The 18966-nt window shown below is 42.6% G+C and overlaps 1 protein-coding gene across 5 annotated transcripts in view; it reads right to left on the reverse strand.

Moving 5' to 3' along the window:
- The window catches only part of PTGER3 (prostaglandin E receptor 3), a 96940-nt gene extending 81441 nt beyond the window's left edge, over positions 1 to 15499 (reverse strand). For 2 of the 5 annotated variants that reach the window (XM_055402058.2, XM_088835389.1), the window contains exon 1: positions 14043 to 15497. In XM_055402058.2, coding sequence (XP_055258033.1) covers positions 14043 to 14936 — 894 coding nt within the window. In that variant the 5' untranslated portion in view covers positions 14937 to 15497. Of the gene's footprint in view, positions 1 to 14042 lie in introns of all 5 variants that reach the window. The other 3 variants (XM_055402059.2, XM_055402057.2, XM_088835390.1) reach the window with 3 other exon arrangements.
- Between the last annotated feature and the right edge of the window lie 3467 nt (positions 15500 to 18966).

The following is an 18966-nucleotide window of genomic DNA, read 5'->3' on the forward strand; positions in this document are numbered from 1 at the left end:
CAACCTGCCAATGCGGAAGACATGGGTTCAATGTCTGATCAGGGAAGAGAAGATCCCACATGATGTGGAGTGGCTAAGCCTGTATGCCACAACTATTAAGTCTGAGCTCTAGAGCCCGAGAGCTGCAACTTCTGAGCCCATGTGCCTTAGAGTCTGTGTTCAGAAACAATGAGAAGCCATCACAATGAGAAGCCTGCGCACTGCAACTCGAGAGTAGTCCCTGCTCGCCACAACTAGAGAAAAGCCCGTGCAACAACAGAGACCCAGGACAACCAGAAAAAAAGTTAATTTAAAAATTACTTTAAATATCAAAATTGTGGGGAAAAAATAGCAAAATTAAACCCTTTCATGTAGACTGTAAATATAGACCTATTAACCAAATGCTATGGGAAAAAGTACATGGAACCTGGCCAGTGAGTTGCAAGAGTATGTCCAAGGTTAGTTCCTTAGAAACAGAGCCTGAATTGGAGATTCTGACACAGGCAAGAAGTCAAAGTGAAAGATACAGATAGTCCTGGCTTTGTAGTCCGCAGGGTCACCTCCACTCTTGGCACCACCAGCAATTTATATGAACCAAGAAATCCACCTCCCCCTTCCTTTTTTCCCCTTAAACTAGCTTGCTTTAGCTTGGTCTGGATTTTCTTCAGGGATGATGAGTCTTATAACATCCTACTTTTTCACAAGCAAACTTTGCTTATTTCCCTTTCTCTCTGACTATTCCAATTCACACCTCAGAACAAAAAATAAATAGCCCCCATTAGATAGAATTTAATTCTAAATCTGCCCTTTACTAGCTCAGAGTAGTCACTTCCACCTTAAGGAACTAGATGGAAAGTCATTTGTGGACAGATAGCCATTTCCTTACCAGAGGCCCAGAGAGAAAGATGGGGCCTTATTTCCTGTCAGAGTCACGGGACAAGGATTAGAGAAATCGCAGAAGGTCTTATAAAGTCCGTCTCTGTGTGAATATATTCACTTCTCCACTCCAACCTCAGCTGTCATCGTTTCCCATCAGGACAGTTTCAATACCTTCTATTTGGTCTCCCTACTTCCACTCTGGCCCTTCTGCAACCCAGTCTTCACACAGCTTCGAGAAGAATCTTTTAAAGACATAAATCCAATTATGTCACTCCCCTTGCTTCAAATCTTCCAGTGTTTTCTTAAAATAGTATCAAAACTCCTCTGCAGGGCCTCGCACAATCTGGCCCCCAACACTATCTCTACCTCAATTCAAGGACTCTTACTCTCTCCACACCCATCTCACTTAAGCCACACAGGACTTCTTTCTACCTCTTGAGCTTACCAAATGAGGGCCTTTGTTGTTTCCTCGACCTAGAATATTCTACCTGGAAATCATTCATACCTGGTTCTCTCCTTTCCCTCAGATATCAGCTTAAATATTACCTCTCATTTAAGAGGAAGCTTTCTCCAATGTCTCCATCTACAAAAGTTTCCCAGGCTTCCTCTATCACATCACATTGCTTTATTTTCTTAACAGTATTTACCAAAATTTGACTTCTCATCTAATTGATTGACTTTCTCCTTCCCCTAGAATGCATGTTTGCTGAGAGCAGGAAGCTAATCTGTTTATTTCATTGCTTATATTTCCAGCACCTAGAACTGTGTCTGGCACATAGTAGGTACTCAGGAAACAATCACTGAACACATGAATAGGTAAATCAATTCTGAATGGTCCCAACTGTTTTTGCTATATTCATAATTGACAAAGAAAAATAACATTGCTTCTTTGAGTCAAAACCTCAAGTTTCTCCAGGAAATCATTCAGTAAGCAACATATTCCTTAAAGACAAGGACCATGCCATTGTTCTATCAGGTTGCAGTACAGTGTCTTGCACACAACTGATAGTGTCACTTAAATGAACTAATACATCACGGCTCTCCTGTCCCTGACGTTGTCAAGATAATTTCATGGTGTTTCACTGTTTATTTACACAGATTTAGTAGAACTGCTTGATACTTAATTGAGAAGTACAGTGTCATATAACTTTAAAAATAAAGTGAAGCTAAAGTGAAAGTGAAGTTGCTCAGCTGTATCCAACTCTTTGTGACCCCATGGACTGTAGCCCACCAGGCTCCTCTGTCCATGGGATTTTCGAGGCAAGGATACTCGAGTGGGGTAACATTTCCTTCTCCATTAAAAATAAAAGATATCTCTAATTAAATTGAGTATTGTTCCACATAAACCAAGAACTAGAATTAGCAACACTTCAGTTCAACCAGTATGCGTATGTAAATGCTTTGTTGCTTCAGTCCTGTCTGACTCTTTGCAACCCTATGGACTGTAGCCCGCCAGGCTTCTCTGTCCATGGGATTCTCCAGGCAAGCATACTGGAGTGGTTTACCATGCCTTCCTCCAGGGGATCTTCCCCACCCAGGGAACAAACCTGTGTGTCCTGCAGCTCCTACATGACAGGCAGATTCTTTTACTTCTAAGCTACCGGGGAAGCCCAGTTATTAAGTGCTTATTAAGTGTGATATGGTGTTTAAGTGTTTTACATATATTATTAGTACTATGTCTGACCCTAAAATAGAAAGGAATAAAGAGAGGGAAGGAGGCAGGAGGGAGAGAAAGAGAGAGAAAGAACCTCTAAGAAAATTATTTGTGTCCCTTAAAAAGCAATACATTTCCAATAGGTAAAGGTATTCAAACAAAATGGAAAATTTCACCAAGAATATTCTAGAAATAGATCAAACATTAGATGAGTTATTTTACTAAATGACCCTTTATAAATCAAGAGATTTTATAAAGTCAACCCTCTTCTTTTACAAATATGGAAGAGAAGTACAGACAAGGAATACAACTTGCCCAAGATGAAATGCAAATTCCTCTTTCTAATCTTCAAGGCAATCTACCAGTGCACTCCTTCCTTCCTTCCTCCTCAGTCCTTACTTGACTCATAATATTTCTTCACATTCTCAAACATACTTCAACAAAAACATATTCGCTTACCATTCCCAGCACACCTGGCTCAATTTTTCCCTATGTGCTTCTGCACAGACTTCCACTCCCACTGTCAATTCTATGCCAAACTTTGTCTCTCCTTTTAAAGCAACACTTAAGGAAAAAAAAATTTTTTTTAAATTAATGTCTCTACATCTGCATCTGATCTCAGTACTCAAGGACTCTGATACCTTTTCTAATTCATAAGGCAGCCTGAATAATCTTCTTAATACACAAAGCAGATCAAATCACTCCCTCACTCAAAGCTAGTTGCTTTCCAAGATACTTAAGATAAAAATCTATAAATTCCCAAACAAAAATGACAAGATTCTGCATGGGCTGGCCCTGCCTCCCTTCCTAGCTTTACCTTAAAGCTACTGTTCCTTTTATTTATGCTAATGTACCCCTGTGGCCCTCTTTAAGTTCCTCAAATGCTTCCAGCTGTTTCCTACACTGATAGTTTCACAAGTTGCTCCTTCTTCCTTAAGTACCGACTTCCAAGATTCACCATAAATGATGTTTTCTTAGAGAGATCCTTTTTAACCACCCCCACATTTACCAATGCATCAAAAGAAGGTCCTCTTTGACACTTTGCCAAAGCACCTTTTTCTTGCCTTTATATCACGTCCATTGTTTTCACATGGATTTCCCAGGTGGCGCAGTGGTAAAGAACATGCCTGCCAATGCAGGTGACATAAGAGACACGGGTTCGATCCCTGGTTCAGGAAGATCCCCTGGAGAAGGAAATGGCAACCTACTCCAGTACTCTTGCCTAGAAAATTCCATGGACAGAAGAGCCTAGAGGACTACAGTCCATAGAGTCGCAAAGAGTTAGACACAACTGAAGCAACTTCATACACACATGCATTGTTTTCATGATGTATGTAGGGGGATGCCAGAAGCTGCCCTGCTCTTCCCTGTTCAGGTGGGCAGAGCAAGTCACATTGGAGCAGGTATTACAGAAATGAAAAACATTCACTTTGGTAAATGTTGAGTGAGTTGGTTTTCATAGCGGAAAGTTGTGTGGTACAACAAAGGAAATCCATACAACACCCCTGGTATAAATTGCTGGTTACCTGGGAAGAAGTAGACCATCATATTTATCATATTTTCTGGGGAAAAAAAAAGCAGAGAATTCTAACCTCCTCTCCCAATATCTGAAGCCAAGAAACTTAGTAGAGAGCAACTTTGGCTGCATTTAGTAGAGGGAAAAGACATGGAATGTCTTAAAAGAAAATTTACTGGAAGAGAAAGACAAACTTGTGAGAAAGTCATTTGAGTACAACCCAGAGCCAAAGGACCCCAGAAGGAGGTTCCAGGCAGTATGTGGCCAGAGGCCAGCCACTCTCTGGGTCCTTACATTCTAGTACAGTGGTTGTGCTTCAGAAAATTGCTGCTGGGCTTCATGGCTGAAGTTAGAGGGTGTGAATTAATGTGACTCCTAACGGTGGCACCCAAACACGGACCCACTGCAGCCTGGGCAGGGACATGCTCCATGAGGGCTTCACAGTGGCAGTGGACCAGCACTGCCCTTCAGCCCAGACAAGATCAACCTGCAGCAGCTGCACCACGTGGCAGTGAAAGCAACAGGGTGATGACCCACCAGACTGGTTACATTTGTTTACTGGATGAAAGGTTTATTCTCTGTGGGTCTACCTTAGTAGATTGAAAGTTTCATGGAAGAAGCCAGCATGTCTGTTTGGCTTACGCTCAGGGCCACCAAGTACAGCACAGATGGCACCCGGCTCCACAAGGACTGTCCTTCACATGGAACATGACATGAAGGCTGCCCCTTAGAGTCAGGTAACTGCTCAATACCTTCAGCCTTACCCTAGTCATCACTGTATCACCAGAGAGGCAGACACAAAGCAAGCACTCAATACATATTTACAGAATAATTATATAACAGAACGCATGATCTATTCTGTTCATTTGTATACATTTCTATGATTCTTAAGACGTTTTTGGGTATTTCCCCCCACATACCTAATATGGTTTGTCTGAAAGGGATGATTTTATCTATTTTGAGCCACAGGAAGTCAGAACCGAAAAGAAGGTTAGAGTGATAAGTTTTTTTTTTTTTTTTAACTCATGAGGAAAAGGAAAACCAGAAAGATAGGATGACTTTTATCCTTTGGTAGAAAAGCCAAGACGAGAACCACGGGCTCTTGCCTTCCAGTGCCTTTTGCTCTCCCTAGCCCCCATCTGTTCTTCAAGAGCTTTCTCTTGTTCTTCTTATGAAACAGAAGCAGAGGTCACTTAAACACTGACTTCTGTTTGTGCCTTTGACTGCCAAGGCACTGAATTAATTAGGGAAATGTAGATGTGTGTTCTCAACTTGACCCAAAGTGGTAGAACGTTATCAGGGAAATTTCGTATATCAAGACCACAATGAAAGCTCCACTTTATTGGACTGGTGAATTCTTCAAAACACACCGTATCTTTTAGAATCTCTCTTTCAGTATTTTCAGCATTAATAGCATACTTCTTTTTCCAAATGCTCATGAGTCATACCAACAGCAGCATATTCTCAAGCACAGAAAATGACACACTAAATATTCAGAAAGAGGAACAAAAAGATCAAATCTACTCAAAGGAAATAAAGGATTAGTGAAAAGTGTGTTTTTAAAATTATATTTGATTTTTATTAGATCAATAATTGCTTAAAATAGGAAACTACCCTGGGGACCCTGTGGACCCTGTGGTTAAGACTCTGCGCTCCCTATCCAGGGGGCCAGGTTCCATTCCTGTTCATGGAACTAGATCCCACATGCCACAGCTAAGACCTGGCGCAGTCAAATATATGTATATATATGTTTTTTAAAAAACTAAAGAAATTGCTTAAAATAAATATACTTCCAGATCAAACTTGGCCTTCTGTCTTTGCATTACCAAGATTTGTAAAATTCTTGTTTGGTGTAAAATTTATCCTGTACTTATATGATATGACTCTTGGGGTTCCCTTGTGGCTCAGCTGGTAAAGAATCTGCCTGAAGTGCATGAGACCTAGGTTTGATCCCTGGGTTGAGAAGATCCCCTGGAGAAGGGAAAGGCTACCCACTACAGTATTCTGGCCTGGAGAATTCTATGGACTGTATAGTCCATGGGGTCGCAAAGAGTTGGACATGACTGAGCAACTTTCACTTCACTATATGATATGACTCTTACCTAAATTAATACCTAATTTCTTTCCAACAGAATTAAAGTGAGAAAAATCAAGCCTCCTCTTCTATCTCTGCCCATCTTTCAATTTTAGGTTTATAGTCCTCAAATACCTATCATAAAAATCAGTAATGGTAAAATAAAATACTGATTTTGAATAGGTGACCAGACCAGCCGCTGAAATGTTCTCCTTATAAATGATGCCCAAGAGAATTCTAGGAGGGCTACTGGATGGGAAAATTACACTTTGTGTTATTTGCAGACTACAAATAATATTAATGCCTTGTCAGGACCTAGACTAACTGTGAGGCAGTTTACAACTGTGTGATTCCTCATGCTTTGGTCTGATTTAAAGCTCATGTAAACTCAGTTCTGGACTGTGAGTCAGTGGTGCAGAATCTGTGCAGCCCCAACACTCTGGATCACCTGTGAAGAGATGAGGACAACCCAGGCACAGGCTCTAGCCTTAAGAGGTCTGCAGAATGATTTGACCGAGGACAGCAACTTAATGCACAACTAATTCGACTCATTTACATGAAGACAGGTCTGAGCACATGGAGTCCCTGACTGGAAAGACAAGGGACGTATTCTAGACAGAGGTCTTCAGAGCACGAGGTGGTGGGTACTTCTCCAAGTTCAAGGGAAGGGGAGGTGGGATCCAGCATGTTTTAGGTTTAGAGAGTTAACTGGTAGTTGTGAGAGGGAAAGCATCCCAGAACCGAGAGAATGGTGATGGTGACGGGGCAGGGAGGAGGGATGAATTACAATACCTCGAAAAGATTTACAAATATTTATCTTACAATATTTATTTGCCCTTTTTCTTAATTTTTTTTTTCTGAAAAGCTACATTCTCCACCACATTTCCCCACTAGTTAAGCTGTGAAATATCACGTCTCTCTTTTCTCCAGTTTCCTGGGAGAAAGGTCTATCTGAAGACAAGAAGTCAACACTGGCATCTATAAAACATCACAGTAATATTCTTAATATGGAAGAAATAGTCTCAACTATTTTCACATCCATTTTGTTTTTTATTACAATCCTGTGAAATAAGTTGAGTTGGTGTTTTTATTCCTATTTTACAGGAAAAAAAGAAAAGTGTTCACAAAGATATCAAGCAAGCTGTTTAAGGTCACACAATGGATTGTGTTATGTCACTGGGACAAGAACCTGTCTTCTGATTTATGTGCTCAGATATTCACTCAATAGGCTTGTACTGGACATACCGTGTATGGCTGGTCATGATAGTTCCTAGGAAAAGAACAATTTACTGGGTAGTTACTATATCTGCCCTCAGGAGATCAATTAACCAGAATGTTCAGTAAAGTGTGACTCAGATCAAGACACTGGATCTGCAGGGTAAACGTTGTGGGACCAAAGAGCTGGAGCACCCAACCAAGCCTAAAGAGGCTCAAGGAAGGTTCCTCTAGCAAAGTCACTGCTAACTTGGGACCTTAGCCAATCCAAGACAGTGACTGCTCAGCAGCTGTCCTGAATGGCTCAGGGGTGAGGTGTAAAGTTGGAAAATGGAGACAAAAGTGTTCTGAATAAAGGGAGCAGAGTCACTACTCCACAGTGTTATTTCTGTGTGTGTGTATATGTGTACGCATGTGCGTGTGTGTGCATCCCTCTCATTTAAAAAAGTCACACACTGTCCAACTGTCATTTCTGTGTAAGAATGAATTACTATGTTTACCATAAAATGCTGATGTACACTCAGGAGACAAGATATAAGAGGAACCCCAAGAAAAATAAGGTCCCTTCTTGGGTTACCCTCATTAATCTCTGAAAATTAGAATTTTCCTAGGGAAAAGAAGGACTTAAGAGGCCATCTAATAATTCTCAAGAAGCAAGGCAGGAATTGAAATACAAACCACTTGCTTCTGTGGTAAGGAACTGAGGGAAAAGAGGGATTCAGAATATGACATTCTACAGTTGTAGATTCCAAGAGTTGCCAAGTGTGAAAGAGATGCATGTAGAACACTGCTGGACTATAAAAGTGCTACCCGTATGTGAGGAGTTTGAAGGAGAACTTCTCTCCCTGCTTTCTAGCTCTGCAAGGCAAGGACTGAAAATTGAACATGACACCCAGTACCTCTCACTACCACCTCTCAGCTTCCCAGACAAATCATCACTCATCCTCTGTTACAAATGCCTGTAGTGCATATTCCTGAGTGTAATTCCCAGAAAAATGATCCTATGGAAACTTTCAAAATTGAGTTATTGACCTTTACAGCTTTTTCAAAGGAGAAAGGCCAATGAGTCACACGTATGCTACAACTCTCGACCATCTGAATGTCTTCAAATAAAATGGCTTAAGAATTTGTTTAATTCTTGGCTCTCTCTAATAAACTCAAGAAACAAAAACCTACATTTTAAGCCCTGATTTAGCTCATTAATCTTCAAGTTATATTTGCTTCTGGATATATCACTTAGATAATCTGCCATTTCCTTACGTATGGTGTCCAAAAGCCCAAGTCACTCAGAAGCCCCGCTCTTCAGTTCAGTTCAGTCACTCAATCGTGTCCGATTCTTTGTGACCCCATGGACTGCAGCATGCCAGGCTTCCCTGTCCTCCATCAACTCATGTCCATCGAGTTGGTGATGCCACCCATCTCATCCTCTGTCGTCCCCTTCTTTTCCTGCCTTCAATCTTTCCCAGCATCAGGGTCTTTTCCAATGAATCAGTTCTCATCAGGCGGCCAAAGTACTGGAGTTTCAGCTTCAGCCTCAGTCCTTCCAATGGATAGTCAGGACTGATCTCCTTTAGGATGGAGTGGTTTGGTCTCTTTGCAGTCCAAGGGACTCTCAAGAGTCTTCTCCAACACCACAGTTCAAAAGCATCAGTTCTTCGGCACTCAGCTTTCTTTATAGTCCAACTCTCACATTCATACATGACTACTGGAAAACCCCATTCTTACAAAAGTACAATTGACCAAGAAGTCTCCTTCTCAAATTTCTCATTCTGGGTCATTAAACCACGATTTTCCCAAATAAGAGGCTACTAAGCATAACACATGGAAAAAGACCTTAGATATCTATTAGCTCTACTTTTGTATTTTAAGAGGCTATATAATTTTCCCAGTACTATGATTAGCACTAGAATTACTGACTTTTAGCTAAGTCAAACAAACAAATCAATACAACAGAAAAAAGATTAAAAATAAACTGAGAGTCAAATATTTTGAATTAGAAATCTGGTTATAATATTCTTTACACTTCAGTTCTTCATCTGAATGAAGTAGAACATACTGGCAGTTTCACAGCATGCAGTTAAATGAGGTAATGCATGTGAAAATATTTACCACAAAGAATAGGACATAGTTGATGTGTAAGAAATGTTTGTTGACTCAATCACTCCTTTACTATTGCTGTTCGATTGTTAAGTTGTGTCCAACTCTTTGAGAGCCTATGGATTGTGGCACACCAGGCTCCCCTGTCGTTCACTATCTCCTGGAGTTTGCTCAGATTCACATCCAGTTGAGTTGGTGATGCTACCTAACCATCTCTTCCTCTGCTGCCCCCTTCTTCTTTTGCCTTCAGCCTTTCCCAGCATCAGGATTTTTTCTACTGAGTCAGCTCTTTGGATCAGATGGCCAAAATATTAGAACTTCAGCTTTAGCATCAGTCTTTCCAGTGAATATTCAGGGTTGATTTCCTTTAGGATTGACTGGTTTAATCTCCTTGCAGTCCAAGGGGCTTTCAAGAGTCTCCTCCAAAACCACAATTCAAACTCATCAATCACTTCTTAAACTGACCATTTCTATCAGCATTACCTTTCTTTCTCTGACTTATCTCTTTCCATGGTCTCTACCTTTAGGCCCTAACAGACCTGCAGAAGCAAGTTGTTTCTGATCTCACTTTCCCATTTTCCAGCCCAAATCTATCCACACACTACAGCTCTGCCAATCTTTTAAAAATTCATTCCCCTATTCCGAAACCCAAAATAGAGGTTTTATAGCCTACAGGCCAAAGAACACAGTCCTCATCCTGCATTTATCCTCAATCCATCCACAGAACTTTTCAAACCATTCTTCCTGTGGTTTCAGCGTCCACCCTCTGTACTCTCGTGGGCTGGGTTCCAGACATACACACTCTCAGCTGTGAGGTCAAGTTATGCCAGCCCATCTCTTTCTGGAAGCCTACTCTAGCAAATTCAGAGGGATTTCTTCCCAGAGCCAAAGGCATTATTAATTACATCTAATCTAGTATTATTCTCTAATTGTTTCACTTCCAAATGTGGGAATCCTACTTCTCTGAACAGGTTATAATGCTTTGACCAGTTTTGAATGTCTATTTAATATCCGTCCACAATGCTTAAAATGAATTGTAGTAAACTTTTTAGTTTTTTATAAAAAAGCTAAGAATTCTGGATAATCTAAATTCTTGTAAAAACAAATTATAGAAGATTTTTCCTATAATGTCAATTCATATGCTTAATCATTTTCCCTGAATTAACATCCTGAACATAGCACAAATTTATAGGCAGAGAAAATATTAGCAATTTAATCATACTTTTTTATAACATATAAAACATCATTACTTCTGCAAAATAACCTATTACATCTACTTTTCATATGTAGTGCATTTAAGGCAAATTTTCTATGTCAAAAAATGTCAGTGATTCCTTAAACTTAACACTACATCTATGTTGCAAAATATCTCCTTGAGTCAAAGCATCTCTGCCCACATCTGTGGCTATTGAGCAGGGAATTTGCTGGTTCAAGATCAAAGGCAAAGTTCCTAAGGCTGCTTTTATACAGTTCCCAAGTTGTGGATGAGAAACTCTGCTACTCATTCTCTTTTCACAGTGTAGATGGCTTTTCGTCTACTATTTTTAAGATGGCTACAGTATTAGCCACTTACAGTATTAGTATTGTAGCTGTTATACCTGTTTGAGGAGTGCCAGGTGTACAAAAGTACAAACTGTTGTCATGGCTTCCTCTGAATAACAGCCTTGGGTTATTCTTGCTTTTGGAAACTTGGCTATCATGTCAAACAACTAGACTATTTGGTGATTGTAGTTCATAAAAAATCTAATGATAATAAGTCAAACAAATTGCATTGCTGAGTCAATTGACTGATTTCAACAGAATTTGGTGCCTTATATTGACTAAGAATTGCAGGTCATCTATCAATGGTGACATCACTTCCCACTGTACTCTCACTTAATTTCAGATTTTCTATTGTATGGTTTCTGGGGGGAAAAGTTTAAAAGCTTTTGTTTGCACCATAGATAAACCTCTATTTAAACCAGATAAACCCAACAATGTGTCCTATTTACACAACAGGAATTTGCAGCAGTTGGGATGTTTTCTTATTATGGTATCTATTCTCTGCTAAGTTTTTCAGCAGTGACAACTGAACATTATTATCATCACGTTAGTCCTCCAAGATAAGATACACAGAGTCCTTTTAAGTAAGAATTTTGGATAATTAGGTTAGTACCCTGTGTCCAATTTTTTTAAAGCTAACAGGGAATCTATTTTATAATTAGGAAAAACATATTAAAAAAAACCTTCTCGCTTCAGCATTAATACAGTAAAAATTCAGTTCACTAAATTCTAGTGTTTTCATTCTTATAATTCCCTAACCTATTAAGAGAGCAGTTTTGCCATTTTCTTTCCTTTGAAATAATTCCAACTTTTTACTGCAGATCTTTCTGAAGATATTTGGAGGCTTAACTTCAGTGGTGTACAAAACAGAAGACAGAATAATTCCTTTAGTTCAAAAAATACCTATTTTGAAAACCACAAATTTCTTCTCTTTGATATGATCACATGTTTAATTTGTTTAATGTTTTTCTTTCTGAGAACTGACCCAATAAACTGATAAAATGCTGCACACCAATGAAGTTTATATGCAAATATTAATTGAAATTAAATAAGATAAATTTCAAATACAGGGTTTCTTAAGAGTGAGTTTGGTTTCAGTTTTCAGAACTGATCTAAAGTCTTCATAAGGCCACTGTGCCCATCATATTAGAAGCACAGTTTTGAAATAAAAACCACACTGTTTATTTTCTCTTCTACTTAAAAAAAAACAATCAACAACTATAAGTCTGGTTAACTGTATGAGTAAGCATTTTATTCACATGATTTACCTTTTTCCTTGGATATATAGAGCAAAGAGTGTGATAGAACAAACTCAAAAATGTGGGACTCAAATGACTTGTGAAAAATTCAAATATTCTGTTTGTCTTTAAAGCTACATTAACTATCAATTACAGTAAAGTGCTTATTATTTAGAATTCTTTTTTTCTTCTATTTGGCTACCTACACATAGTAGAAGTAAATATGTCTAAAATTGGTGCGGGCTTTGATAAGCCACGGTGATGACATCAGCCTGACTTCTAGCTTCTGGAATGCAGAACTGAGACCTTACAGCGATTTTTGGGCCACGAGGTCCCAGCATAACTCTCCTTGTCACCACCTATGATCCATTTCAAGCCAAGACTCCTGCTCTAAATATACTACACAGTTAGACAAGAGTATTCTGGAATACCGGTGTTGTCAAATGCAGGAGTGGTGGGGGTGGGGTGGGGTGAGAGAAGAAAAGGAACTACGGTTCTGTTAAAAAGTACAAGGGTTTTAAAATTGTACATGGTGTACGACAATGTTAATGTACTTAATATAACTTAATTGCACACTTAAAACGAATGGGAAATTTCATGTTAAATGTATTCTATCACAATTAAAAAAAGAAAAGCTCCGGATTTCCATGGTCCTGCCATGAAGAGTCCAAGCTCTCAATGCAGGGGACACCGGTTGGATCCCTGGTAGGGGAACTAAGATTCCGCAAGCCGCAAGATAAAGATAAAAACTAAAACAAGAAAAACAAGGAAAAAGAAAAAACCCTATACGTGGGTGGTTTCTGAAAACTGTGCCATGGATTTCAGTTTTTCACAACTGTTTAATAAATTACTAGGTCGTATATGTCATTTGTTGTAACCCTATCACAGTGACCAGGTCGCTCTTGCAGGAATATTTACTGAGCCAGGTTGCTGGGGGCCGAAAAGAGCAACCATTCATCAGGAATCAGTAAATAGCACTTACACCAGATGTCGAGCTAAAAGGACCGCAGAGGAAAACCTGGAAAGTAAGATGTAAGAGCCAGTGTTAGACAAGGAGCATGTGGAAACGTCACTTGCTCCCGGGCTGTGGGCCCCGTGAAGAACTGGTAAGTGCAGAAACCTCTACTTCCTATCCCAGGAAGGGCCTTGCCATCAGCCCCACGCAGTGACCACAAGGACAAGCAAAGGCTGGTCCGAGGGAGTTAGTAGGCCTCGGAGCCCACGGGATGATTGGGTTCTAGCACTTCCTAGAGGGCGCAGCGCAGTTTCAAAGGACGGACGCTGGCCGAGGGCGAGACGCCCCTCCACTCTCCTGCCTCCCGTCTGCCTGCTAGCAAAGCGAGCGGCGGCTGCTGAGGGAGGGCGCGCACTGGCTCAGAGGCTGTGCCTGTCTGCGGGGTGTGGGGTCGCCGGTAAAGTCCTTCTGCAGAGTGAAAATCGACTCAACTTGCGAGAGGTATTTGAAATAAGGAGAAAACCCAGAGTACCGGGCTGGAGTTGTCATCGCCATTCTATTCTGCTCCTAGTGCTCGCGGGAGAAACCGGTTTTCTGCAACGGCAGTGAACCTGGGTATCCTCTTACACTCTCCGATTAGAACGTGAGCACCCCTGGGGTCTCCAGGCGTGCACAGCCAGAGCCTAATGCGATGCCGAGCACTTGGAAGGTGCTCAGCAAGTCAATGAGGAGCTACGTTCTGAAGCCGAGACCAAGATAGCGCAGGTAGAGCCCTCTCCAAAGTTCTCTGCTTGCAGACACGCCCCTGCAGGTGCTGTCGCTTCCCAAAGTCTCCACTGCCCGCCGGCGCGCACGCGCCCACCCCGAACTCCCCATGCCCTGAAACTACCTACCAGCAACGGCGACCAGCAGACCGACAGCACGCACATGATCCCCATGAGCTGGATGGCCGTCTCTGTTGTGATTCGGCCCCACTGGGCGCTGGACTGCGACGCCGTGGCCTTGGCCCTGCAGCGGGACACCAGGGCCTTAATGGTGGCCAGGTTGCAGGCGAAGGTGACCACCAGCGCCGATAGCCCCAGGATGGCAAAGGCAGAAGCGAAGAAAACGTTGCCCCAGTTTTGCCGGGAGTTAGTCCCGTTGCCCCCAGGCCCGGTGCTAATGAAGCACCAAGTCCCGGGCCACTGGATGGTATACTGACCTACGCCCAGCACCGGCAACAGGGCGAAGGCGAGCACGGCCAGCCATACGCCTAGCAGCACGGCGCGGGTGACGCTGGTCTTCATGTGGCTTGAGTACCAGTGCGGCGCCCGGGTGGCCAGCGCCCGCTCGACGGCCATGGCGCTGGCAATGAAGAGTGAGGAGAGCCCAAAGACGGTCATGGTCAGGCCAAAGAAGGTGCACAACCTCCCCGACGGGTCGAGCTGCTCCCAGCGCTGGTGGGACAGGTAGAGGACGATGACCACCGGGCTGGTGAGCAGCTGCCCGACCATGTCGGTGAGCGCCAGCCAGCCGATGCACAGCAGGAACGACTTCTTGCGCTTGCTCTCCCGGCGCCTGTAGCTCTTCGACACGAGCGTTATGGCCAGCGCGTTGCCCACGAACCCGGTGATCATCATGGTCATCGAAAAGGCTACGGACACCGAGCCGCAGTCCTCGCTGGGCTCCGGGGGCAGCGTGAGGTTGTTCGGCGCCTCCACGGCGCGCTCGGCCGCCCAGATGCCGGGGTCGGAGTGGTTGAAGCGCGTACAGAAAGGGGCGCTCGCGTGGTCCCGGGTCGCCTTCATATTGCCTTGGAGGTGAGGAAAGGACGGCACCTTGAGAACAGCGACGGTAGCCGGCAGACCCGGCGCGGGCGGCGGCGGCTGTCGGTGGCGACCAGGGCTGGGGCTGGGGTCGCGGCTAGGCTGCCCTCCATGGTGCGGGGCGCAGCCGCCGCCTCACTTCGCCACTACGGCGGCGGCGCCGGGGCTCCCAGGCCGAGCAGGCAGCCGCGCCGTCGGCTCCCAGGCGTCCGGAGGTGCCCGGCGCCTGCTATAAGCCCGAGGGGGGCGGGGCGCCCGTGGGCGTGGGCCAAAGTGCAGTGGGAGGAGGATGCAGAAGCAGCCGAGAGCCTCTCTCTCTCTCTCGCTGCGGCTTGATCGCTGCTTTGGCCGCCTGGGCTCCGAACATCCTTCCGCCCCCGGAGGACTCCTCTCGAAATGCCTCAGCTCCTGCCGGGACCGGCCGCCCAGCCAGGCCGTCCCGCGCGGCGCCGCGCCTCCTCCGGTTCTCTGCCAGAGGAGAGTCCGTGAGAGGCTGCGGCTAAAAGGTCTCCCTCGGCTACCCCACCTCAGGCAAGTTGCCAAGGTGCCCGCCTTCCTCCTCTTCCATCCACAGAGGCTCCCTCAAGGACCGGATCTTCCTCCCGACGCTCTTCTGTAACCGTGGCAAGTGTATCTTACCTACCTGACCCTGACCAATCTAGGCTAACCACACTCCTGATGCGTAGATGAGCGTGAACACTTTTCCCTTTCTACTTTGGGACTCTCGCATGATCTTAAGCAGGCCAGGTTGCTCTGTCCCGAGGGGCGCACTGAAACTGTAAAACCAATAGTGCCTTAAGACTTAAGGGAATAGGTACAGGAAGACAAAAATCAGACTGTCGGATTAAAAAATAAAGAAATCCCAACTACCAACCCCTTGCATCACCCGCCTAAATTCTTCTCTTTCCTTAACATTACATATATATATATATATGTATATACATTAATTAATTAAATATATTTTAAAAAGTTAGCTAGGGCAAAAGAGGCTAGAGGCAGGTGGCTGCCACTCACTATTTCACTGTCTCGGCTCATCTGAAATATTGAAATCAAAGGCTGCTAGCCTGTGGTAGTGAGGCGAGGTGGGGCAGACAAACAAGGCAAACTCTTATAAAGCCTGCAACCATCTTTCTCCACCCTGGACCATTCTTATGCAACTAGGACCAGAAACTGCATTTAGATGTTATGAAGGTCTTCACATTTAGTGAAAATGGGCATAATCGCCTAGTAACATCTTTTATTAAGCCAATATTTTATGTGTTTAACAACCATTCCCCCATTTTTCCCCAGACATCCTCCAGGTATTATTATTGCTGCTGCTGCTGCTGCTAAGTCGCTTCAGTCGTGTCCGACTCTGTGCGACCCCACAGACGGAAGCCCACCAGGCTCCCCCGTCCCTGGGATTCTCCAGGCAAGAACAGTGGAGTGGGTTGCCATTTCCTTCTCCAAGGTATTATTATTACTCCCCCTTTAAGGTGAGGTAACTGAGGCTCCTGAAATTAAAGGACGTGCCCAAGTCTTTCAGCAATTCTCCAGGCTCCAACTTCTTACCAGAAGCACAGTGTTCTTTACATAGATACCATAACCACTCTCAACAGGTGATAAGACCAGCAGTTCTCAAATCTCGGGAGAGTTTAGTTTTTCTGCCTTTTCATCTTGTCAGGGAAATGGAAAAATTTTTAAAAATTATGTTCGAACTTCATTTTTTCTCATATTTAAGAAATTAGACTTAATCATTCAGCTCAGTCGTTTTCTCGTGTCCGACTCTGTGCCACTCTATGGGCTGTAACCTGTGAGGCTCCTCTGTCCGTGGGATTTTCCAGGCAAGAATACTGCAGCGGGTTGCCATACCTTCCTCCAGGGGAGCTTCCTGGCCCAGGGATGGAACCCGCGGCAACTCCTGCGTTTTCTGTATCGCAGGCGGATTCTTTACCACTGAGCCAGTTGGAAAGCCCATTTACTCAGCCCTATGAAGACCGTTGGGAGAAGGCAATGGCAGCCCACTCCAGTATTCTTGCCTGGAAAATCCCATGGATAGAGGATCCTAGTAGGTTGTAGTCCATGGGGTTGCTAAGAGTTGGACGCGACTGAGCGACTTCACTTTCACTTTTCACTTTCATGCATTGGAGAAGGAAATGGCAACCCACTCCAGTGTTCTTGCCTGGAGAATCCCAGGGACGGGGGAGCCTGGTGGGCTTCCGTCTATGGGGTTGAACAGAGAAGAACACGACTGAAGCGACCTACCAGCAGCAGCAGCAGCATGAAGACCATTACTCAGACTTTCAGAGCAAGACTGGGTCAGTTCAGTTATTTGTCTTTTTCAGCTTAGTTGATCTCCTTATTGGATGTTAATGAGTGGTAGGATATGATGTTCCCTTGCATTCTTTCTATGCTGTTGTTTTGACTCTGCATGAGAGTCTGAAAAAAAAAAATCAATATAGGGATATATAGTTTTTAAAGGAGAAAAAGCAAAATTGAAATGTAAACTACTTTAACAACATGCATTAATCACATCACTATTTCATTTTGTGTTTTACTGTTTTTTTTACTTTTTTGAAATTTATTTGTAATGCCATGTGTCTAATGAGAATTAAGAAAGAAGAAGTGTTTCATTTTTTAACTCTTCCCCCAAGCTTTTATTAGTTTTAATTAGTCTCAAACTCATATTTGTGAAAATGTTTTTCTAAAGTTTCATTTGAAAAGTAAAATAATATTCGATGGTATTCTCAGATACAAGTTTTATCCAAAGCATTGCATTGAAAGTACATAGCAAAATTTAATGTTATAGCAATAAAACTCTAGTGTAACTGTATATTTATTTTAAAATTTAAGACCTTTTCATTATTTATACAGCAACAAAACAAAGCCAATCTACAGTGACATCAAAAATTATTGTTTTATTTCTGAATAGTTGACCTCTTTGAAAGCTTTGTTACCCTCACTGCATTACACACCAGTTAGACTACATAAGAGTTAAAAGTATAAGGGCACAAAGTATCAAACAGTTAATATTAGCCTCTCTTAACTCATCTCCACCTTAACTCACTTTCCTCCTTTCTGTGTATTTATTGCTTCATCTTATCCTAAGTTGTATATTTTGTAGCTATTCGCCTTGAAAACAAGTCATTTGGAGGATCTGAGGTGTCACTATAGAATGCTGGCACAGAATAACTCTGGATCCACACTTCTTGGTGTCAGAACAGTAGTCTGAATTGTGTTGGTCTGAAACATCACCGCCCTCTAGTGACCCAAAGGTTAATAACATGTCATATAATTTCTGTACAATACATGCTTTGCTTAGGGACCTCTGATACTTTTCATAGGGGCCTAACTCATTAATACATAACTGTTGTCATTCTGTATTTGAGTGTCTGTTTAATCAATATTCCAGTGAGGATTAAAGTTATAGAGTCAGGTAACTGAAAGATCACATATTCAAAAACTTTTTAAAAAGATTTTAAAGCATGTATTCACCCATTATGTATTTTTAATTGACATTATGCCTAGAAGAGATTTTAGTCCATAAATTTAAATCCCCTATTGTATCTTACATCTTAAAATTCATGACATATGTCAGTACTTAGCTAGTGCTGATGAATTTATTATATATACTTCTACTGAACTTCAAAAGAGACATAAATTAAAAAAAAAAAATTAAATCAGTCCTGAAGTCACTGGAAGGACTGATGCTGAAGCTGAAGCTATAATACTTTGTCCATCTGATGCGAAGAACTGACTCATTGGAAAAGACCCTGATGCTTGGAAAGACTGAAGGCAGGAGGAGAGGAGACGGCAGAGGATGAGATGGTTGGATGACATCACCGACTCGATGGACATGAGTTTGAGCAAGCTCTGGGAGTTGGTGATACGGACAAGGAAGCCTGGTGTGCTGCAGTCCATGGGATAGCAAAGAGTCAAACATGACTAATTGAACTGGAAAAATTAATAGTTTCAATCAAGCCCTTGATTACCTGAAAATATCTGCAGTTCTTACTCTATAGAACCAACCAGT

This window comes from Moschus berezovskii, chromosome 4 (genome assembly GCF_049115385.1).
Source record: "Moschus berezovskii isolate FMDL1 chromosome 4, NW_MosBer_1.0, whole genome shotgun sequence".
NCBI classification, from domain to species: Eukaryota; Metazoa; Chordata; class Mammalia; order Artiodactyla; family Moschidae; genus Moschus; species Moschus berezovskii.